Genomic DNA, 24,973 nt, shown 5'->3' with positions numbered 1-24,973 from the left:
GTCTGCTTTGTGCGAGCTACTGTCATGGAGATATTGCTTTATGTTCTGTAATTAAAACACTTTCCATTATTTTCATTACAACTGTGCTTTCACAAATCACGTTTCCTAGCACAGCTGCTTAAGGCATTAGCCTACTCAATAAAATGAGCTCTTTCTCCTCATGTTTGATTGTCTGATTTACATGTGCTATTATACTGCGTGAGGTTTTAGTTGACTGTAACACTCACAAATTTAAAAACATGTCTCACATATAGGCCTTCAGTCCAGTTGGGTGTGTGGTTCTACTGTGTTATAATAGACAACAAGCAGTATGTCATGAAAGTGAACATAATTTATTTTATTAAAATATTTATATTAATTTATTATTTGCATAAAATAACATAAAATGAATACAACAAAAGGAGTTCTGCAAGTGAGAGTAATAGAAAATAAAATTGAACAATTTATTAATTGCATAAAATAACATAACAGATGAACATAACCAAACTTAACCATTTGACTTAACTTAAAACCTAAACCTAAAATAAAAACTAACTAAAACAATCTCCTAACTAATAGTGTCTTTCAAAACATTCACAATCTCCCCCATCCCTGTAATTTAAATTTTTTTTTTCTTGGAACATCTCGTCCCTGCATTTTGGGCAGTGCGGCGAGGTAGTTGCCCACTGCTCAACGCAGACCCGGCATCCAACGAGGCTGCGGCAGCACGGTGCCACAACTGGGTTTTCCATCACATCTGCAAGATTCAGAATATTTTTCAACAAATATTTCAACAGTTGTCTCAAGCAATTTTCCTCTGTCTCATTTCACTTGTTAGTGTTACAGTGTGTTAATAGTTATATATTCCCATTGACTACAATAATTACATTTTAATAAAAATTGTAGTCATAGTAATGATATTTCTAAACATTCCCATGTGTCCCCTATATATCTCTGTAGTTCTAAGCCTCTTTTTCTATATTGTATGACAGTAACATCCATATATATATATATATTTTTTTGCTGTTTACATCTTCACTGAAGCTACATCACACTTATATTGATACAAATATTAAAATCCAATATGCCATTGCAACAGGACAGTAACCACCCAGCCACAGCCTGTTCATCCTGCTGCCTTCTGGGAAGAGATATAGAAGTTTCTGCTGCAGCACCAACTGCAGAGCAACATTTCCCCCCAAGCTATCAGACTCTTAAACTATAGTTCATCCTCAGCACTGCTCCACTGATCATAGTTTATTTATGTTTACCATTTTTATAATTGCTTCTATATTAGCCTGACAATGTCTGCTATGTACCAGAAGGGAGATACAAACTCAATTTATACTTTATACTATTATATATATTATATTGTGACAAAATATACCCACCTACCTTAAAGAAGAATAAAGTGAATGTTTTGGAAAGGCAGAGTCAAAAGTTATGACCTTAAAATGATTGAAATGTTGTGGAAGGATGAGGAAGCAAGCAGCTCATGTGAGGAAACCCACCAACATCCAAGAGTTGAAGCTGTTCTGTACAGAGGAATGGGCAAAGATTCGTCCAAGTCAATAAGCAGGACATATCAAAAGTTACTGGAAACGTTTTGTTGCAGTTATTCCTGATGTAATCAGCGTTGACAGCCTGTTTTTAGTAATGTAATTATGTTTTGGGGTTTTCTTTTGAGGACCTTGTAAAATGTTCTTACCTTAGGGCTTAACAAATGTTCTGCAGCCATTGATTGTACATGCAATGCCCTTGAAAGCATGTATGTGCTATATAAAATTTTAAGACTTTTATGGATTCTCTTCACTGGCATGACACAATCAGAGTTTTGTATGTTATACAAACTGGAATGTGTATAGAGAAGAAAGATTCACAAAGTATATAGCACACTGGTAAATCATTATTTTGGCTAGATGGCCTACATTAGGATTAGGACATGTCTGATGTGAGTTTGTTGTCTGAGCTGCTATAAGAAGCTGATAGCAGTGCAGTGTTATAATCAGGTTAAAACAGAAGCAGGTTTAACTCTGGGCTGGGTGAATGATGATGATGATGATGATAACTAGGCAAATAAAAACAAAATACAATGAACAACAATAAATACATCTGTATCAGTAATCTTGATTTAAAACAGTTACCAAAGACACCATACAGTCAGTCATTTAAATACTGCCACCTGCTGGTAGAAAGGGGGAACAGTTATTCATTACGGTGGAAACCACATTAAATATAAATTTAATTATATAATATAGCGCTAACAGTAACAACTCTGCACACACAATAAGTTCTTAGGTTAACCTATATTACCAACTGTATTGAGCCAAACAATGCGCTCATTAAACGTGACTGGTGATGTCTGGATAGGCACGATATTAAATAGCTGTAATAAACTACTGTTGCTAACATATTTATTCCGGTCCAGGTTTATATAAGGCTATTTATTAATAGATTTTTCTTCTAACGTTACTCTGGTATAACGTTAGCGCTGCATAATATGACCGTTCTAAAAGCTTGGCTTTTATTTTGATAGGCCATATTTACTATTACTTCCGGGTCACGTGGCCAACCTGTCTGTATTTCAATGTAGATCTTCAAACGAAAAAATGGAAAAAGGACTTTCAAAAAACCAAAATCGGACCGTTATTTGATTTTGGTTTTGTCATTTTTCGTTTTTAGATTCAGAACCAAAAACGGGAGAACGGCTCTTTTTTTACCGTTTCTTTGATTTTGGTTTGAAACGACAAACGAAAAACAGGTGGTTTCTCGTTATTTTGTTTTGTGTTTCAATCGAAAAAACAAACTATCAAAACGTACACGGACCTTGAAGTAATTTGTAGTTCTTGTGTTTCTCTTTGCTTCAGTGATTCTGCAGGTGTTTATCACTAATGCTCAATCATCAATTAATCACCGAATTATCTCATTAACTTCACTGATTCAGTGTTACTCTAACACTCTGTAGTGTGCACACATTATAAGTGTTCATTTAAAACTGAGGATTTTCTTGTGGGGTTTAAAGGGTTAAAGATTTAAGATGAAGAAAAAACAGCATGAAACATAATTTAACAGTAATAAACTGTAATTAATTTACAGGAAACAAACTGTAGAAAAACAGTTATTTACTGGCACCCCTGCTGCCAGGAAATGACTGTTTTTCTACAGTTTGTTGCCGTTAGGTCAAGGAAAAACAGTAATATACTGTAAAATGTAAACGTCAGATTTACCAAATGAAAAAAAAAGTTAATTTAACTAAAATATTTGTGAACATCCATAGAAAAAAACATTAGGCAAAGTCATACACTGATAATGAGAGTAAATACTGAACTTGACTGTATTAATGTGTGTTTGCACAAGAGAGATCGTTTAGTTTAATGTAGTTTGGTTGTTCACCATTGTGCTGTAGAGTAGAGCCGGTGCTTCAGTCAATGATGAGCCACAAATTCAGATTTTCTGCTGCTTTATATAAAGGCAGTAAATGTGGAGTCGCTGATACAGTGATGATCTCTGTGTTAAGTACTTCAGCACATACATGTGTGCTATAGCTGACAATGAGCTGCAGTGATTTGAGTAAAAGTCATGTATTTAGTTACTTTATTACTGCACATTAAGTGTTTGCATCGTTATATTAAGAAATATTCCTTCTCAGTGGACTCAAATGAAATAAGTTCATAGTACTGACATCGTAGGAATGCTAGTTTTAAAAACTCGAACTGTTTGAAGCAGTGGGAGTGGAGTTAATTTCCATGGTAGAATTTACGGTAAAATACTGTTAAAAAATAAGAGCGGTAAATTAATGGTTAAGAGCTGTAAATTAACAGTACTTTACTGGCACCCCTGCTGCCAGAAAATTACTGTTATTTAACGGCAAAAATTTTTACAGTGTATATATATATATATATATATATATATATATATATATATATATATATATATATATATATATATATATATATATAGCCTATCCATATGATATATTTTATGAGCTCCATTAAGTTCAATGTCTCCAACTCTAATAACTTTAACGTTAGTGATTATTCAATTTATTGAAAGCAGTTTACTCGTCTATTAAATAGGAAATAACATTTCTGTGCATGCTGCAAACCATGGATACACACAAAAGCACAGCATACAATTACAAATCACATCCATTTTATTTGTTTGCTGTACTGCATATCTTTAGAATCCAGATGTTTGCAAGGAACATATCCAAATTCAGCCCTTTATCAATGGATCTTCATAAATTGAAAATAGGCCCAGTGCGCCACGTTACGACATGGTTTACGGCACTGATATCGAACGCTCATTGGTCCTCATCCAATTCGTCACAGATTGCGACATGTCGTGTTTCAGTTTATGACATTTGAGTACTGTGCCCATAGACATACGACGCCCCATCGAACGCTACTGCCTATTGGCACGAACGAGCCGTGGAGCCGCCATCTTGGACCGGTCGCCAGCTCCACTCAGTGTAACTTGTTTGCCAGGTGCAATGAGCTGTCAGCGCATTAAATTAATCATATCTCACTGAATACCTAACTGATTTTGACGCGGGTTTTTTGCTTCAAAGGTCATTCATGCAGCTATGATACAGGACACATGATTCAGCGTATTTTAATATTCATAATAGTCATACAGTGACATATTATATTCTGATATAATATATAAGTGACCAGACGCCCAAAATCTAAATATGTGAGGTAGGATATTAATAAATCACACACTATAAATATGATAAAGAAGCAGAAACAGATAGTTGCAGTAAAATAAGATATTTTAATAAGTTGAAGAAACAATTTATTATAATTTGTGACATATACACTCTCTCCCTCTCTCTCTCTCTCTCTCTCTCTCACACACACACACACACACACACACACACACTTCTCCCTCACTCTCTCTCTCTCCATCTCACACACACACACTTCTCCCTCCCTCCCTCTCTCTCCATCTCTCTCTCTCTCTCACACACACACACACACACACACTCACTTGTGAGGTTATAAGACAACTGCTCTCTTATAATTATTTTAAAAAAATCATGCAAAATGCAGAACCACCCAAGAGGGAGAGAGAGTGAGATGACAGGATGAGACAAACATTTTTATTTATTTTTGTTATAATTGTAATTTTATAATATTTAGATATGAATCCAACTGAATCCAACTTGTGAAAAGATATCTTTCAGGTAGTCAAATAGCAAATGGCATATAGAAGAGCTCTATGGCCAATGGGTATAAATGTTACATTAAATAATTTAAAATTATCCATGTTATCCCCATGAATGAAAATTAGAAATCTGTGTCTTTTATAAAGTGAATTTTACATAAAATGCTGTTTTTTTTCCGTAAAAAGCCTATTTAAATAAATATTTATTTATTTATAGAAATTTAGAAGATATCATAAATCCTCCAAAAACTGCACGAATGTTGAGTAAAAACATTAACAAACAGAGTACAATTACATTTGTAAAAAAAAATATATATATTTCTTGTTACAAAATTAAATGTTATTGTCAAAAAACACGAGTGTGGACATTAAACGAAGACCATCAGAGGGTTAATATACATTACTTCCTGAAATCACGTGCACAAACACAAATAACAATAGTAGTAATAATAGTAATGTTAAATCTTACTTGCGAAAAGTAATCCCGAGCCGTACTTGCGATGGTACGCCGATTAGAACAGGAAAATGCTGCACAGTGCTCTGGCATCTTAACTGCTGCTACGCAACGAAACTAGGAGTACGACCGGTTCAAGATGGCGGCCGCAAATCTCGTCGCCCAGCGGCCAATAGGGCGTCTACTTATATGACGTCTATGACTGCGCCAGTGCGCCTTCACGGAGAGAAGACAGATACATATTTTCATGGATTTATAAATTCTATTCTGCTCTGTACCCTATAAAAACTATTACCTCCATATAGAGGACTGTGACTGGAACTCATTATCATTTGAACTACTTTTGGTACCACTTTTGATATTTTCGCAAGAAATAAATGATTAACGTTATGTTTGTTTGTTTGTTATTTGTTTATTTATAACAGTAACGTTATGTAGTTTTAAGAAATTTTGTCTTTAAAATAAAAAATCTTTCACTTTAAAGTGAAATCTTTCACTTTAAAGTGAAATCTTTCACTTTAAAATAATGGTCCAGATCACTAGTACTTCATGCGGCCTGACAAGGTAACACTTGAGTAATTAGTCAGGTGTTAACATGTTTTTCACTTTAAAATAATGGGCCAGATCACTAGAAGTTCCTGTGGACTGACAAGGTAACACTCGAGTAATGAGTCATGGATTTCAAGTAATTTACAATAAAATTATCTGACACATACTGTACAGCCATATATTTCTGTGAGGAACTAGTGATATTCTACCAGACATTGTAATCTGGAAGATGTTGTTTTGTGCTTACCACTATAAATGCAGTCAATGTTTTCATGAAGGATGCAAATATGTTTTGACAAGAAAACATCATTATTTATTGTCACTTCCTAAAGAGAAGCCCTCCCCAGCACAATATCACTAACATTAAAGTTAATGGAGCTCATAAAATATATCATATGGATAGGCTATATATATATATATATATATATATATATATATATATATATATATACTGAAGATACAAGACAAATCTCTCAAGATCTGAATAAACAACTCCACAAACAGCATTACCAGCTTCACTTGTAGTAGTACTAACCAGATTGATTTTATTTCTGTCATGCATCTACAGAAGCTCTTATTGAGAATTCACAGAGGTTAAGATGTTGCTGTCTTAATTAAAATGTTATTTTGAGATCATCATCATAGAGATCAGGGTTTGCTTCAATTGTGCTCTAGACCCTCAACTTTTGCTGCAATACTTTTTTCTGCAGTTGCAGTTGTTTTCAGAAAACATATATAGATATATAGAGCAGATCAACAAGTCTGTTTTAATAACAACCAACTGACTGCACTAAAATGGTTTAAATGACCCTGATATAACAATAAATAATTTGAAACACTGTTGTGGTTCATACACTGATGTTTAACAGTGAATAAATATTGTTTTTGCTAATCTTTTGTGGTAACACTTTATAATAACTGCACACTATTAATCATTAATTAAGAATCAGTAAACAGATAATTCATAATTTATAAAGCATTAATAGACAGTAATAATCAGTTTATAAATACAGATATAAATGCTTTATTCTTGATTTAAACGCATATCTATAATGTGTAATTTCATACTTTATTCATGATCAATTTATCATTTCTCAATGAAGTATAGCATTATTTACAAACCAGTTATTTAGAAGTTGCCAGTGATTCATAAGATCACAAGAAATTTAGTAAATTCAGGTAGTTATAAAGCATTTAGTAGTGGTCAGTTAACCATTTATGTGAGCTCATCTAAAGTGAGGACTAGTTATGCATTGTAAAGCATTTATAAAGGATATTTAAAGGCTCAGTTAACAAAACAAAAAACGGAGACAAACACAACACAGTGATACAGAACATAGAAATATAGTGTTAATAACCATTTATTAACACTATAAGTAACTATTACTATATGTCTGAATAAAAAGATGTATGAATGCACATTTAAACACACTACTTCACACCTACTTCATCAGAGATTAGACTCTGTACGGATCAATAATTGATGATTCTCATCACCGATATAACATATACCAAACTACACCTAGATACAGGTTAGCACCTGATGATATTTCTTCTGGACTTTTGAGTTACAACAAATGTGTTTTAGAAACACACGGTTATAACAGCCAGAGAAAAGACTAAGACAGAAATCAAGGGTCAAGAGCCCAACTAAAGCAGACACTGATCTCTAACATGGTTACTTCAAATGAAACAATAAATCAACATCTAAACCTTAGTTCATTCTCAATAAGATCTTCTGTAGACGTCTGACAGAAATAAAGTCAGTCTGGTTATTAATAAGTGGAGCTGGTGATGCTGTTTGTGGGGTTGTTTAATCAGATCTTGAGAGATTTCATGTATTTTATTTCAGTTGATTTCATCTAAGTCTGTGTCTGAAGTCAGTTGTAGTAGTTCTTGTGTTTCTCTTTTCTTCTGTGATTCTGTTTGTTAACAGCAGCTGTTCATCACTAATTCTCAATCAGCACTTAGTTAATCACTTAATTACTTAAATGCAATGTATAGCTTATTTTCTGAACTCAACTGAATTAAGTAAAGAGTACTTATAACTATTAGTTTTAAAACTTAAATGGTTTAAGGCAATTGGTTTCCTCAAACGGTTTGAGTTAACATAACTTGTCAGGTTTGAGTGAAGCTGTGTCTGAAGTCAGCTGTTGTTCCTTTCTCTCTTTTCTTCATTAATTCTGTTTGTTAACAGCAGCTGTTCATCACTAATGCTCAATTATCACTCAATTAAACACTTAATTATTTAATTGCAATGTATATCTTCTTTCAGTGAACTCAACTGAATTAAGTTCAGAGTACTTAAATGGTTTAAGGCAATCGGTTTCCTCAAACGGTTTGAGTAAACCTTATTTGTCCGGTTTTTAAGGATATCTGTTTACTCAAACGGTTTGAGTTAAGTTACTTGTCGGGTTTTACAGTGCTCAATCATCAATTAATCACAAAATATCTCATTAACTTCACTGATTCATTGTTACTCAAACACTCTGTAGTGTGCACACATTATAAGTGTTCATTTAAAACTGAGGATTTTGTTGTGGGGTTTAAAGGGTTAAAGCTTTAAGATGAAGAAAAAACAGCATGAAACATAATTTAACAGTAATAAACTGTAATTAATTTACAGGAAACAAACTGTAGAAAAACAGTTATTTACTGGCACCCCTGCTGCCATCCCTGCTGCCAGTAAATAACTCTTTTTCTACAGTTTTTTGCCGTAAATTAATGGTTGCCAGCAAAAAAAGTGTTTTTCTACAGTTTGTTGCCGTTAAGTCAAGGAAAAACTGTAATATACTGTAAAATGTAAATGTCAGATTTACCAAATGAAAAAAAAAGTTAATTTAACTAAAATATTTGTGAACATTCATACAAAAAAAATTATGCAAAATCATACACTGATAAAGAGAGTAAATACCGAACTCAACTGTATTAATGTGTGTTTGCACAAGAGAGATCTGTTAGTTTAATTTAGTTTTGTGGTTCACCATTGTGCTGGAGAGTAGAGCCGGTGCTTCAGTCAATGATGAGCCACAAATTCTGATTTTCTGCTGCTTTATATAAAGACAGTAAATGTGGAGTCGCTGATACAGTGGTGATCTCTATGTTAAGTGTTTCAGCACATATGTGTGAGCTACAGTGATTTGAGTAAAAGTCATGTATTTAGTTACTTTACTACACATTAAGGGTTTGCAGTTTTATATTAAGAAATATTCCTTCTCAGTGGACTCAAATGAAATAAGTTCATAGTACTAACATCGTAGGAATGCTAGTTTTTAAACTCGAACTGTTTGAAGCAGTGGGAGTGGAGTTTATTTCCATGGTAGAATTTACGGTAAAATACTGTAAAAAAAATTAAGAGTGGTAAATTAACGGTTGAGAGCTGTAAATTAACAGTACTTTACTGGCACCCCTGCTGCCAGTAAATTACTGTTATTTAATGTTACAATTTTTTACAGTGTACCTTCTCGAAAATGATGAATATTACCCAGAATGCACTGTTTTAATGAAAAACAGTATGCTACTGTCCAAATTTGGCCGTTTTTTGAAAAACAGTTTTTACAGTGTACCTTCTCGAAAATGATGAATATTACCCAGAATGCACTGTTTTAATGAAAAACAGTATGCTACTGTCCAAATTTGGCCGTTTTTTGGCCGTTTTTTCACTGTTAACAGTGATTTTTAACAGTGTACACAGAGTGATTACTTGCTTTAATATATCCTCCCTCCAAGTAGTATTGGATAGCATTCTGTTGATTTTTACTGTCCAAGTGGAGAAAGGCAGGCCCTGTCACCTCCCCACATAATAACCCACGATGACTCTGTACAACGCTGGACCAAGGTCCCTTACAAACTTCCACTTTATGTCCTCTTGGCGCTCCTGGTTAAAAATAGAGAATACATGTGTGTTGGGGGTGTATGTGTCCAGAAAAAATATTTACCTCATCATTCTACATAAACATATTTGAATATGAGACAGATAGTCTGTGAAAAAAATCAAGCTCCTCTGGCTCCTCCCAGTGGCCCTATTGCCATTTGCAGAAACTCCATCGCTCCCGGTAAAAAACAACCAATCAGAGCTGCGGTCCGTAACTTTGTTTGTGTTCAAAATGTAGAAAAATGTATATAATAAGCGAGTACACCATGAATCCATTTTCCAAACCGTGTTTTTGGCTTGTCCTGAATCACTAGGGTACACCTATAATAAGTGTTTATATTCGGACTATTTTAGATTGCTTCGGGGGTACCGCTGCGGAGTAACCCAGTACCTTTGTGATTCTTCATAGACATAAGCAGAGAGAAGTAGCTCCGGCTACGATGTTCTTCTGCAAGATGCAAGCAGTTCTGTTTATAAACCGCTACAGCGTCAAAAGTTCCCTACCGCAGCTTTAAACCACAAAAATCAATCAATATCTAAAGAAATGCTCTCACCATACCTCCATGCACTACTGCATGGCTTACGTGGTTCTTCAAGTGAATTGTAACCAGTTATTTTCTTTACTGGTGAAACTGCAGCAGGGACCCCTTAACCCAAGAGAACTGCCCTGCATCAGGCTTGGACTGAATATGTGTCGAATGCTGTAAAACATGACAAACAAATATTATGTGATCTTTCCATTAATATAGAAGAATAGAATGATAATTTGTGACATACACAGAGTTGTCCAGCAAGACATTGCATCTGCAACCCCGCCCCAGGTGCAGCCCAGCCTCGATCTGCAGGCTGCAGCCAGGTGTACTTAATGATCCACTTATTTCAGCTGTTTGTCCTTATCAGCATTTGAGAGAGAGAGAGAGAGAGAGAGAGAGAGCGAAACAAACAGAGCACATGTACAAAAAAAAATAAAAAAACACACCCACTTATATGTCCTGGGACGTAACACTTTCATAACAATAAAAAAGATACATATTGTAAATAAATTACTATTGCACATGCTTGTTTGTGTTTATTCAGAGGGTCAAGTCTTCATGGTTGGACCACAGGTCACCTTAGATAAAATCCCTCGACTCGACACGTCAAATTCTTCTGTGGACATCGATCTCATTGGGATTGCCAAGAACAACAATAAAACAAGTACATTAAATGTCTTGATGTCATTTTATAAAATATATAAATTAACTAAAGAACAAGACATAATACCACTAAACCCCATTTACTTAGGGTCTTATTATTATTATTATCTTTTTTGTTGTTTTGTTAAATGGACATTTATATATGAGTTTCTGTCTCACAGGATCAGCTGCTGTGGCTTTCATGAGCTACAACATGATGGAGAATCTACTGAAGCCAGACTTCTTCAACAAATCCAATGACACGATTAAAACCATGATGTCCACTGTGATCTCAGCTACTCTTCCCAAAACCACCAACACTACACTAACTAAACCAGTCAACTTCACCCTCAAACACATCAGAGTGAGAGACTGAAATGTGCTTTTGTTTTATCAGAGCACTGATGAACATCTGAAAACATCTAATATTTAGTGTTCTGATACTTTCTTCATCTTTCTGCAGGAGTTCGATCCCAGCGGTTCTCTGTTCTGTGTGTACTGGAATATCAGCGAGTGGATTGTAGATGGTTGTTCTGTTTTAAAGTCCAACAGCAGCCACACTGTGTGTTCCTGTGAACATCTGTCCACATTCGCTCTCATCATGCAAACCAGCCGCCCACCAGAGGTATGAGAGCATTTCTCTTGAACACTGAAGAACAGCACAGATTTGGATCTCATGTTCTCTCACATGTTTTCTCAGAGCGACTCTCAGCTGGAGTTGTTGGATTTGGTGTGTGTGATCGTGGGGCTGGTGTTCTTCACTTTGGCCCTGTTGACCTTTGCCCTTTGTCAGTGGAGTCCTGGAGTGAATAATGTGGCTCGAATCAACATCTGCATCAGTCTTCTGTTGGCTCACCTTCTGTTTCTGCTCACACAGCAGTTCCTGAGCCTCATACGTCCTCAGCAGGTGAGAATGATGAAGGAGCCCTACAGCTCAGCACAGACTCACTGAGAATCATCATAACCGTCTCTCATGGTCTCCAGGTGTTGTGTGCCGTGATCTCAGGACTTCTGCACTTCCTCTTTCTCTCCGGCTTTGTGTGGATGTTCATTGAAGCTGTGCTGCTCTTCATCTGTGTGAAGAGCCTATCACAGATCAGCTCCAAAAAGAGGGAGGTGCTTAGCAGTGGATTCCTGTGTGTGATTGGATATCTGGTTGCTCTGGTTGTGGTGTTTGTTTCTGTCGGTCTGGTTCCTGAAGGCTACGGCAGTGAAGAGTGAGTTATTTTTTTTTTTTTAAAGTATTTGATTAGATGATATAAAGACAGTAGGTGTGTTTAAACTTCAGCTTCGGTTTGATGTAAATGATCAGCAAAACTTGGCACTTGTAGTCAGAGGAACTGTAAACGGAGACATGAAGTCTGACCCTTTCTGCTTTCCATATTGATGCTCTTTGTTTGCGTTGTTTGTCATAGATGAAGAAGATTAGATGCAATGTTTGTTAAATACTCAGATATTTTAGACATTTTTATGTAGCAAAACAAATGCTTTTCATTCAGTACTGTATTAATGCACATCTCAAGTCATAACATTTCTAACTGGCATGCATGAATTGCTTCATGTCAGACACAGATCGATCTGTGCAGTGCCACATGAAGTCAAACACACATTTTAGTTTATGACGGACAGCTTGGGAATTTCGGAAAAACAACACTGCTCTCAGTTTCAAAATCACCCAGAAGATAATACATTTGCAGTTTATTATCCTTTTTTTCCCAGTAGTAACCACCACCAGTCAGCACCTGGAATGGTATTTTGGATCATTTCATTCAGTTATTATATTGTGTTTTCTTCTGAACAGTTGCTGGATTAAAATGGATAAAGGTTTTATCTGGAGTTTTCTGGGACCTGTTTGTGTCATACTAGCCGTAAGTTCTAGTTTAAGACATTTTTCACTTTGGCTGTTGAAACCAAAAATACTAAAGTGAACATAGATTTAAGTTTCTTCTTTTTCTGCAGTTAAACATTGTTATCTTCATAAAGATTGTCATCACTCTGTACTCAACTCTCAAAAATCTCAACGCTGAAGTTTCACAGATGAAACAAACCAAGTAATATGCATTGTTTGTAGTTCTACTACTCTTAACAAAACAATATAGTTAAAGACACATTAACTCATTCTTTCTCTGTTACTCTGCAGGGTCATGGCATTTAAAACACTGGCTCAGTGTGTGGTTCTTGGTTGCCCCTGGATTCTGGGTTTCTTCACTAATGACAGTGAGGTGCTGGAGATCCTCTTCCTGATCTTGAGCTCCCAGCAGGGAACCTTGATCTTTCTGATCTACTGTGTCTTCAATAATGAGGTCAGAAATGTACTAACTTTATATCTAAAATCTGGATAATAAATCATATTTCAGTTGTTTATATCCAGAGATGTATAGTAACGAAGTAGAACTACTTCACTACTGTACTTAAGTACTAAAAGGCGGTATCTCTACTTTACTAGAGTATTATTTTTTTCTCCTACTTCCACTTTTACTTCAGTACATATTTTCGCTGAGTTTAATACTTTTACTCTGATATTTTTTTTATGTGCTGCATCGTTACTCGTTACAATTATAATAATGTTACGAATCATTCCATTACAAACCACTGCCAGAACTGTAGATGGCAGGTTTGATGAAGCTGGCACATCATTGAGCGAATCAAGCGTGACTGAACTGCTGTGAAGAGAGAAATGAACACCGAGCCGAGCCAGATAATAACTCGGTCACGAGTCAAGAACCGGTTCCATCAGTTCTCGGATGACCAGTAACGTTATTTCTTTCTGACAGCTCATCGGTTCTCGAATCAGACGCGTCTGACAGAAACGGTTCTTGACTCGTGAACGAGTCTTTATCTGGCTCGGGTCTGTGTTCATCTTCAGTTCTCTCTTCACATCAGTTCAGTCAGTGTACTGTTTGAGTCAATGAATTACTCCGGGATATTGGTTTGTTTTAACTCAGAGGGAGTGTCAGACACATTAATCAAGTTAACAGCTTAATTCATCTGTGGATTAATGCGTATTGGAGACGCGAACTGTTTAAAACGATTCAGTTCGATTTGGTGAACTGTTTCAAAAAGATCCGGTTACATTCGTTCGCGAACCGGATATCACAAACTGCTTTGTTTTTAAGTGTCTTACAACAGACACGGAAGAGAAGGCAATGCTGAATAAAGTCGTAGTTTTTGCTATTTTTGGACCAAAATGTATTTTCGATGCTTCAAAAAATTCTAAATGACCCTCTGATGTCTTACGGGTTTGAAACAACATGAGGGTAAGTTATTAATTACATAATTTGGCAAATTGGGCTAACTAACCCTAGTAACCATTTTTTGTTTACAAGAAGTTACAGTCAAAGGAATTGTGATTGTCCTTTAGGTTAATCATTGGAAATAGTAAAAACAATATGTTCAAACTTTTGACTACTTTCTTTAATAGGTACATAACACAATTCTTCTACTTTTACTTTTAGTACTTGAGTAGTAAATTTTAAAATAGACTACTTGCAATACTTAAGTATAAAAAATGTTGAATACATTAGTACTTCTACTTAAGTGTGGTGCTTAAAGAGCACTTAAACTTCTACTCAAGTCACTTTTTTGATAGAGCACTTGTACTTTTACTCAAGTATGGGTCTCTAGTACTTTATACATCTCTGTTTATATCCAGAGGTGTAAAGTCCAGGGGTCAGAAAGTAAAAGTCCTGCCATATTTTTGCTCCACCCATGAACTGATTTCACCAGAGAAACAAAGTCATTCCTTTCAAGTCACAAACTAGTCTTGAGTCAAATCCCAAGTCCTTAAAGAGTTAATGTTAATGAGATAATTTAGTAACTAATTAAATGATGATTGTGCATTAGAGATGAACACCTGCTGTGTATATAACTAACTATTACTGAATTACAAAAAAAAGTCCTATTAAACAAATACTAATGTAAGGGTCAAACATAGAGTAAATTGTTCAGGCTTTTAGACATGAGCACTGATCATATGATCCTCAACAGTGGTGACATGCTGCAGTGCATGATGGGAGTTTTTACTATGACTGTTGTAACTTAATAGAGATTGAGAATCATAATTTCTTAGTACAACGTTTAATTCATTGTTCAACAATAAGAACATTAACCACATATATAGTAATTAATTGGGCTGTTCCCCTTTAAAAACTAATTGCCCATAATGCTTTTCAGATTAAAAGCTCTCTAAGAATGTGTATGCTGCCTAAGTGCACTCATTCACTGTAAAACAGTCTGAAACTACAGTAAACACGTTCTTTCAAGATTGGTGACTTTAAAACTGAACTCATTAATAAAATAAAATTGTTTTAGGAATAAACTGGCTGGCATATAATACTTAATGTATCATATAAAAGCAGCCAATAGCTGTTCTCTGCACAGCATTGATCTCACTGCTTTATAACAGCACATGCAGTTTTACAGAGAAATATCTGACACAAGAAGTCAAGGGTCAAGAGCCCAATGGAAGCAAACACTGATCTCCATGGTGGTGACATCATTTTAACCAATAAAACATCAGCATCTGATCCTCTGTAATGCACAATAACGGCAGGTGTTCATCACTAATCATCATTTAATTAGTCTCTTAATTATCTAAGTTTACCTAATTATCTAGCCAAGTTTATTTTTTCTAAATCACGTCTGTGAAAAATTGCATACGCATGTTTCTATGGCCATTTAGTGTTACACATTAACATTAAATATTCCACTCGCATTAAAGGAGATAAACACTGAAATTAAATCATTTTACAAACAAAATAATTACATAATTTCACTAACAATAAACATATTTTTTCTGTGAGATGCTATGTTTTAATGACAGCGAGGATCGCTGTAGGTGCACATTAATTAATCTTTCAACAAAAGTACAGATCACAATTTATGAGAAATATTTTATTGAGAACAATGATCAATGATGCGCACTGGATTACTTTACAACCACAGCTGCATGAAGGTGTTGATGTCGTGTAAAGTTTTCTCTACAAACATGAGAAAAAAACACTATCTGAAGGATATAACTAGGAGAAAACTGTAAGCTTTGCATGCTTCCTTTTTAAAATACTTTTTTCAGTAATGAGCCCAATCAGACAATAAACTGCAATAAATATGGGCTTATCTGTTTCCACTAAAATAACTAAAAGATGTTTATATTCTCAGCAAATGAATTTGATTTTAATTGTTTAAAACAATTGTAATACTATTTGACCAGTGGAAAATAATGAGATCAGAATCTATCTGAGAACTATAAACCATTTTGTTTTTATGGATTTTTCATATATTTTTTATAAAACATAGCAAAGATACTGTAAAAAATGCTATTTTAGTCCGTGTTTCATATTTCTCTGTGTTAAACATGGTGTCATGTGCATGGGAGTATGCATGTAAATTACTTGCATGGTTTTATAAATCTGAAAACTTTTGGGCATACGCAAAATCTAGCTTTTGTGCTTACGTAAATTTTTTTGATGAAAAATACGGCAAGTTTTATAAATGAGACAACTGGTCTCTAAAACCTCTTTTCTCACCTGTTTATTATAAACAAAGTGATTCTGGTTCATGAGTTCAGAGGATAAAATGATCTCATGAAATCGCTCAGCTCCTCTCGTCTCATTCTTGTTCAGGTCAGGCAGCAGTACAGGAAGTTCTTCAGATGTCTTTGCAGTGGACACAAAAAACACTGAGGACTACAGCATCAGATTCAGGAAATAAGCAAAGTACCATTGTAATACAGTAAAATACCACTACAACAGAATCAATGCCTTTACATGTTACATGACATTCTCTGCTTTTATTTGTAAACTAGCAATTTTACAAGTCTTATTTTATAGCCAATATTAATTTTGATGTAAATATGAACTTTCTTTAACTGTTGGTTTCTTTTTTCTTGTTCAATATTTTAACCCATGTGTGATTTATTGTACTTCAGACCCCTGAAGTGATTTTTTAATTGCTTCTATTATTGTGCAAGAATATTTAGTGTGAAGATGGTGAATGATTTGTCATTGTGTTATTGATATTATTCAGTAAATCATCTGTGAATGTTTCCTTATTATTCAGGTTTAGTTTTATTATATATGAATTAGGTAAGACTTTATTCAAACAAATTAGATGACTTCTTATATGCATCATTAATCAGTGCAATCAATCAATCAATCAATCAATCATTTATTCATTTATAAATCAGACATCATTGTTTGACATGATCCCAAGGTCCACTGCGACTTTCAACTCAGTAAGTAGAAAGGTTAATTAATAGAGATGAGAACAATCCCTAAATTTATTGTTAAATCATGGCCAGAAGTTGTTTTCAAATTTTAAAAGTGCAAGGCAGCAATTTTGTGATGCATTAAATGACTGCAGACATTATAAAAATGCAACTTGCTGCTCTGAGAAAACACTAAACACAGAGAGAGGTGCTTAACAGTGGATTCATGTGTTTTATTAGATATCTGGTTGCTCTGATTGTGGTGTGTGTGTGTGTGTGTGTGTGTGTGTGTGTCTGTTGGGCTGATTCCTTGACTTTTTTGTGTCAAATAAAGAAAACACTGAGGACTACCGCATCATGCACCAGCAAAATGAGTAAAGTGCCAATCCTGTAAAACTGATTCTATTATCATGTAGACATTATACTAGTCTCTGCTATACATTTCACTACTTTTTTTTTTTTAAGTTATTTACTTGAATGTATATCTATAGAATTATCCATATTGAATGTTTGGTGAAGGGGGTGAAGAGCCCTGTGTACTTGAAATAAGAAATGTTTTTGTTTTGTTTTTCCAGATTAAAATGTTTTATTGAAACAGTGCAATTCTAAATGTAACATTCATTCTCATGTTCTGTTAAGCAATCTGTTTAAAACCCTTTGTTTGGCACCTTAACAGTATCACACAAACCCAAGTTCAGCTACTGCCCTTATGCAAAAGATTTAGAGAGAAGTGCAGTATTATAAAAAAAAAAAAAAAAAAAACCTAGAAGTGTCCCATGTACAGTTTAATATTAATAATGTGAAGCAACACAAGTTCTATTTCACAGAGACAGGTCAAAACAATTCATAGCTAATAAAACAGAAAAATATTCCCATGTCATTTTATCCGAGTAATTAACCAACATCAATACATTTACCTCTTCTATTAAAATAAAATAAAATGCTGTCTAGGCAACTTATTGCAAGTGCTGATTCACACAGATGAGAAACGATCCAAGCAGCGATCACTTTGGACCACCACTACGTTGTGAATGACTTTTCCCGACATGAATTAACATCTCTATCAGACCGTATTATCAGAAAACCTACAGGATGCTCTCACAGAAAGACTTTCCTGAGGTATCCAAAGTCAGTCAGATTGCTGAGAAGAAACCATATCACTGTATCTCCACACATCACAGCCTCCTATACTGTCTAGCTTTGGAACAAGTCAACACTGTAAACATAGGTGTGTGTAGTGCACAACCAAACACTGGCGCAGAGGCCACAGCTCGAGACTTTCTGCTGGACTAGACCCAAAGGAAACATGGGTTCATGACTCGAACAAATAAACCAGTCCAGTCCAGCTAAGTTTTGGTTCAGAAAGTCTCAATGGCAGCACTTTACAGAAGAACAGTTTTGTTTTTAGCATCAAATGGGCACCTTAATTGGGCTGACCTCAAATATTCCACCTTTAACCAGAAATTATATGAAGCAAAAATTCCCGAATGGCAGCAGCTCCAGCATTGTTATATACGCAGCTCAAGAAGCTGGCAAAACATTTGCAATAGTCTCTCTGGCACTCTGACTCAACTTTTCGGGAAACTTGACTTCGTATTCAACAACCAAGTCCCCGCGACGATCTGGGGATTTAGGAAGAGGAAGACCCTCCCCAGTGACACGCCGTTTCATCCCGGGAGAAATAATTTCTGGAGATGTTAACTTGATTGTGCGACCATCGATTGTTGGGACAGTGATCGTGCAACCACAAAGTGCCTGAGAAAGCAGAGAAAGAAGGGATTAGAAAGGTATGAAATTACTATAAGAGAGCTAGTGAACAAGCCATGAGAATTAAGCCCCGCTTTACCTCTCGGAGTGTAATTTTTGCAGGATAAATAATGTCCGATCCGTCTCTTTTGTACACGGGATGTGGTTTATCTTTCACCACAAACACCAAATCTGCGGGGATGTTTGCTGGCGTCTCATCACCTTCCCTGGGGAAAGTAATCTTGGTCCCTTCCTTCCAGCCTTTTTTCACCTCCACGGTAAGAATCTTTTCCTCAGTGCGTGTTGTTTTTCCGTCGGGGTTCAGGCGTTTGCGTGAGATCTTCATCTTCTTGGTGCAGCCAGTGAACACTTCATCTAGACTGACCCTCAGGTCGTGGGTCACCGGAGGGTCCTGTTTTTTCTCCAGTCTCCCACCATGACTGCGTGTGTTAAAGGAGCGGGGGAACCCTCCCATTCCACCCATGCCAAAACTGGCAAATGGGTCATCAGTTTCCATATCCTCCTCCATGCCACCATTGCGTCCGAAGAACTGGTCAAAAGGGTTCCGTCCGCCGAAAAACTCTGAAAACATTGCATGAGGATCGCCTTGGAAAGTGTAGGTGAAATTACTGCCACCACCTCCACCGCCGGGGATGCCTCCCTTCAGTCCTGCATATGGCAAACAAAGACGACACGTATTACAGAATTGCAAGGTGCTGTATAAAGATCACAGACAACTCATAAATACTGCACCAAGGATCCAAAACATAGTTGTTTGCCAATATTGCAAATGGCAGATGAATTGAGAAGCTTTACTATCCTTTGAAACAGCTCATTACATTGATGACCCAACTACTGCACTTCCCAGAACAGCTAGGGATTTGAATTCTTGCCAACTGGAATTCGCAACAAGTTCCTATTTATGGAAAATTGTATCTTTAATAGTCATTATCGTTAAGAAAATACTTAATTTTTACACTTTTATTTAACAAGTTTAGAGTTGTTTCAAACTTTCTGGAATGGTTCAACCCTAGGGCGAACTGGCACTAAACTGACAGCATTCAAACGCTCCGCCTCTTTCTACCACGTGACCATCAGAATCTTCCAGCAAGGGCACTGCGTTCCAAAAAGCTCCACTCCAGTAGCCAATCAGAATGTAGCATCACAAATTGGGTCTATTTAACGTAATCAAAATAAACTAAATAACACTACAGTAGTTTCAAAAGATTCTCGAACTAGACTACAGTGATCTACATACTGCGTTGCCAGTATCGCGCACTTAATGCAGGATCACATACAGATTAAACAACAGATCCAGTCAGTGCACACTATATAATTTAATGCTAATTACTTTATCATATGAATTACTATTAGTAACATCTGTATCTGCGACATCAGGCATTGCAACAGTTAAGAGTTAAAAGCGCAACTGAAACACAAGCTTGCATCATTTTACTCACCTTCTTCGCCAAATTTGTCATAGATGTCTTTCTTCTTCGGGTCGCTCAGCACGTCGTACGCCTCCGCGATCTCCTTGAACTTGTCCTCGGCGCCGGGAGACTTGTTTTTGTCCGGATGGTACTTGAGCGCTTGTTTGCGGTACGCTTTCTTGATCTCGTCATCAGATGCGCCTTTCTGGATCCCCAGCACACTGTAATAATCCTTCCCCATCTTCACCATCGAGAGTGTCTTTTGAAGTCGATGCTCTCCAAACGTCAAACAGCGGGTTCAAGCAAGTCCTGCTTGCGTTCAGGTGTCTGTCGCTAAAGATTCAGTTCACAGCAACCCTCGGTAAATAGTTCTGAGGGTAATTTCACAATGAGAAGTGCTGTCCCGTCCACCTGTGGGGTGTATTGCCTCCGCCTCGCCCTGCTGTCTCTCTATTTGAAACCGCGAGGAAAGTTCGAGAAATGTCTTGAAGTCTCTGGTTGTTTCCACCCGAAACACGTGGTGTGCTACTCCACCCATAGACCTGGACACAGATGAAAGCGAAACTACATACTGGTTTCTTACAAGAAACGACGAAACACACAGTATATATGCGTGACGTCATAACGGACGATTTTACAGTTCTGACCGACTGACCTACTCCATCAGATGGGTTGATTAGGTTAGGGCGTACTTTTCTGATCATGGAAGTTATTTATTTTAAAGATATGTTAAAATTTACAATGCCAAGTAAATTTTTGAACAAAAACTGTTTAATAACATAACATTTTAAGTTTATGAGTTATATATAAAATGCATTTATTGGAATGCCTCTATTTGGGTTCTGTGTTACAAAAACTGTCCGGATAATAATTTTATTTAATAATTTCTTTCTGTGTGTATTTAGTATTTGTTACTATATGACTATATTACAGTAAATTATTAAAAGTAAATCTAAATGTTTTGTTTTCCCAAATCTTCATTTTAAATCTACATGTTAAATCCAAATCATAAATGTTAATCTAAAAGTTTATATATAATTATATATATTTAAATGTTACACACATTTATAAAGAGAGAGAACATGAAAAATATACATTTAGATATAAGAGTAACATGATTACATATGATTTGGCCTTAACATTTACATGAAGATTTAACATTTAGATTTAAAATGGAGATTTAGATTTAGATAAAACATTTAGATTCACCTTTAATACTTTATTGTAATATACTCATGTATAGTAATATATATATATATATATATATATATATATATATATATATATATATTATAAACAAATATTTTTAAGTAATAAAAATATTGCACAAAGCTTATTTTTAGTAAAATCTTGCACAAATGTATTTGTTTTGTAGTTAAATCTGACCAGTTTTCTTACACATTTTATTTTACAAACGGCGGCCCATACTTGCCATCATCATCACCACACAGAATCATTTTATTAACAACAGTTGAGTTTTTCAGCCGCATGTTTTCTCCTCACATCACCACTAGGCGGCGCTCATAATGTTAGTTGCACACTTCTTGTGTCTAGTCGGACTCTGATTGGTTACTAGGTGATGGATTTCACCCAATGACAGGATCGAGCGCAGGTCTCATCTCTCTGCTCATTGGATGTGCGGCATCTTCCGTTCTTCCTGATTGGACTCCGTGCTTGTCTCTCACCTCGCTAGGAAAAGCCATTCAAACTGCAACAATGAAGCATTACGAGGTAAGATTATCATTACTGACTTACACATCTCATAAAATTGTATTAGCGTTTAGAGAGGCTTTTTCCTGATGCTTCTGAGATCGAGAAATGATCGTGTCGTACGGAAACGGATGAACTTTACGCGTTATAATACTGACAGCAGAGAGACTGGATTAGAGAACAGGCTGCAGTGAGAGTCACTTCGGCCTCATCGGCAGATTAGTGGATCAGACCAGAACACGCGCGCGTCCTGTTAGATGAGACTCTGGAGCTGAGCAGTGGTCTGTCTCCTCATGGCGCACACAACCCCTGTCCCACATTACACAACACTGTGTGCAGTAGGGACATGCTTTACAAGATTAGAGGTGACTGCTGCTCTTAAACATGTCTTCAGGAACGAGATGTGTATATAGAGTGGGAACCTCGCACTTGACTGACTAGTATATTCAGTCATTAACAAGCACAGTGAAGTTATGTTTTCTGCTGTAATATGACAGTGCATAGTGAGTAAATGAAGGTTCATGGGGGACTTTGATTGTAGAGGATTAAACCACAGCTTTGCTCTTCACAAACCCGGATGTAAGTGGTTGTTTCTGTTCATTTACAATCAGTGCACATCAAATCTGTCCAGTCAATATACGTCGTTTTTAATGACACTTTACATGCTGATGTAACTCTTACTTACTGAACATGTGGGACAGGTTTGGCCGAAGTCGTTGAAAAAACTGACAATGTTTATGAGGTAGAGGGCGCCAAGAAGTTATAAAGCTCTCTCAGGGATTTTTTTATTCATATATTTATATTTATTTATTTTAACAATTGCAAGATGCAGGCCACTTTTTAGAATGTACACATGCAATATGGACGATATTAGATGACAAATAGACGTTAAGAAGATATTTAAGATGTTTATGATTTACAATGTATGTAAAACTGACATCTCAAAGAGGTCTATCAGAGGTTTGTGCACTGGGAAGTAATAGCCTACATTAGGAAATAAACTAAGGACGACACAAAACTGGCAAAATTACACATAGTATCAAATAAATACACATTCATGTTAGTTATGCCCGTTAAGCGCGGGAAAGGCACTCACGTGCGCTTCTTCAGACGGAGTTGATCGCGTCCTGACGTCACTCGTGTGTAGCGCGCCTCAAAGTAAACTTTAAAATAACGTTTGTTGTACTCCACGCAGTTCTTTCGGTTGGAGTCTCTCTCAGTGGCAGTGGGTATTACCTCCAGTGTCATCTGCTCATGCCTTTCTAAGTTATTAATAATATCTCACTCTCTCTCCCTTCCCCCTAAAACGCGCGGCTCCGAACAGCACGCGCGCTACCGACAAGACGACCGAAATCTGATGACGATTGAATAGAATTGTAATTCAAAATAATGTGAATGTGAGATTTGGTTAGTTTACATAAAAATAATGCATACAAAAAATCAAGCATTATTATTATTATTATTATTATTATTATTATTATTATTATTCATTTTTTAACTCTAAATTCTGTTTATTTTCATTTTGGGGGTTGAAATATGACCTGGGTATATATTTTTTTGAGAATAATATTTACCTTATGACTACTATAAAAGGTACCCAGCACAAGGGTACACACCTAAAAGAGTCTGTAAAGTGACTCTGTATGTTTCTTCTTCTTCTTCTTCTTCTGTAAGTATTGGTTCTAGGTGACTGGGCTCTCTTACTGTACGTCCCTGTGTGTGCATCCATAAGGCAAAGTTATAATTAGCACATATTGGGATGACTGGGGAGGGGTCACGTTTCCTCTTGAGGTTCAGAAGAAAAGAGAATAAAGTATTTATGAGTGAGATAATGAGATAAGTCTTGTTGGTTTGTTCATGCATGTGCTTTTAGGGGGTTTGGGGGCCAAATGTAAAGATGAACAAGAGGGTGACAACACAGAGAAGTGGGAGGGTCGAGTTAAAGAGAGAGAGAGGGGTGGGGGCACAGACAGAGAGATTTATCTCCACAGCTGACAGAAAAGCTCCCGTCCCGCACTCGAGTTTGGAGGTGAGAGAGGGACTAAGAGAGGAGAGAAGTTAAAAACTCAGAGAAAGCAGATAAATAAAACAGACAATATGGACACCTTGGCTTTAGAGGCCACGCAGCCCAAAAAAGCTCAGAACGGAGCCCCAGTGCTCGGGCCCCCCACCCCTGCCAAACGCAAACCTGCTAAAAAGACTAAGAAAGCTGTGGTGTTTTTCGAGGTGGAGATTCTGGACGCCAAGACGAAGGACAAGCTCTGCTTCCTGGACAAGGTAGGAAACATTTTTACCTTCGGTTGCATTACTCAAACAGCTTAAACTGTTTTACACAGCACTTTCTCATGGATATTTATGCACATGCAAACGAGGAAATATGCATGGGGTGTTTCTGCTTTGACAATTTTATTTGTGATGCCACAACAGTGTTATTTTTGTATCATTCATATACTATTTAAATTAGTTTTTCTGTTTTGTTTTAAGTAGTTAAGATGTGTTTTTTAATGCATATAGTTTTTATTAATTTAGTTTTTTAGTCGTTTGACTTAAACCGAATTAAAATGAGAAATGTAGTCATGGCATCCAAGTGAAATAATATATATATTTTTTTTTTATAAAATGCAATGTCAGTTCATGTTTATTTTGAGAAACTATGGTTTTAGTTACAGTTTTATTTAATAA

General features: G+C 36.1%; 2 protein-coding genes and 1 long non-coding RNA gene across 4 annotated transcripts in view; 1 reads left to right on the top strand and 2 right to left on the bottom strand.

The window, feature by feature from the left end:
* Positions 1–316: 316 nt before the first annotated feature.
* On the bottom strand, positions 317–2,800 carry LOC113053693 (uncharacterized). The gene is made up of 2 exons (XR_003277281.1): positions 1,375–2,800; positions 317–736 (listed from the first exon to the last, which is right to left on the bottom strand). It is a non-coding gene; the product is annotated as an uncharacterized LOC113053693 (long non-coding RNA).
* A 15,539-nt stretch (positions 2,801–18,339) lies between these two features.
* LOC113051558 (dnaJ homolog subfamily B member 1-like) lies at positions 18,340–23,634 on the bottom strand. 2 transcript variants are annotated; one of them, XM_026215536.1, is made up of 4 exons: positions 23,388–23,634; positions 20,612–21,123; positions 19,252–19,820; positions 18,340–19,160 (listed from the first exon to the last, which is right to left on the bottom strand). In XM_026215536.1, exons 2-4 carry the CDS (start codon positions 20,829–20,831, stop codon positions 18,927–18,929), a joined length of 1,023 nt encoding a protein of 340 aa, XP_026071321.1. In that variant the 5' UTR covers positions 20,832–21,123; positions 23,388–23,634; the 3' UTR covers positions 18,340–18,926. The 2 variants fall into 2 exon arrangements, with proteins under 2 accessions (XP_026071321.1, XP_026071254.1); XM_026215469.1 differs by lacking the exon at positions 23,388–23,634 and having other exon boundaries at positions 20,612–21,154.
* The window catches only part of LOC113051426 (very-long-chain enoyl-CoA reductase-like), a 9,119-nt gene continuing 6,305 nt past the window's right edge, over positions 22,160–24,973 (top strand). The window contains exons 1-2 of the mRNA XM_026215213.1: positions 22,160–22,312; positions 24,518–24,568. Coding sequence (XP_026070998.1) covers positions 22,175–22,312; positions 24,518–24,568 — 189 coding nt within the window. The 5' untranslated portion in view covers positions 22,160–22,174. The remainder of the gene's footprint in view (positions 22,313–24,517; positions 24,569–24,973) is intronic.

The sequence above is a fragment of the Carassius auratus genome, chromosome 1 (assembly GCF_003368295.1).
Source record: "Carassius auratus strain Wakin chromosome 1, ASM336829v1, whole genome shotgun sequence".
Taxonomy (NCBI): Eukaryota; Metazoa; Chordata; class Actinopteri; order Cypriniformes; family Cyprinidae; genus Carassius; species Carassius auratus.
The sequence above is the reverse complement of the archived record's forward strand: the minus strand, read 5'-3'. Positions and strand labels throughout refer to the sequence as shown.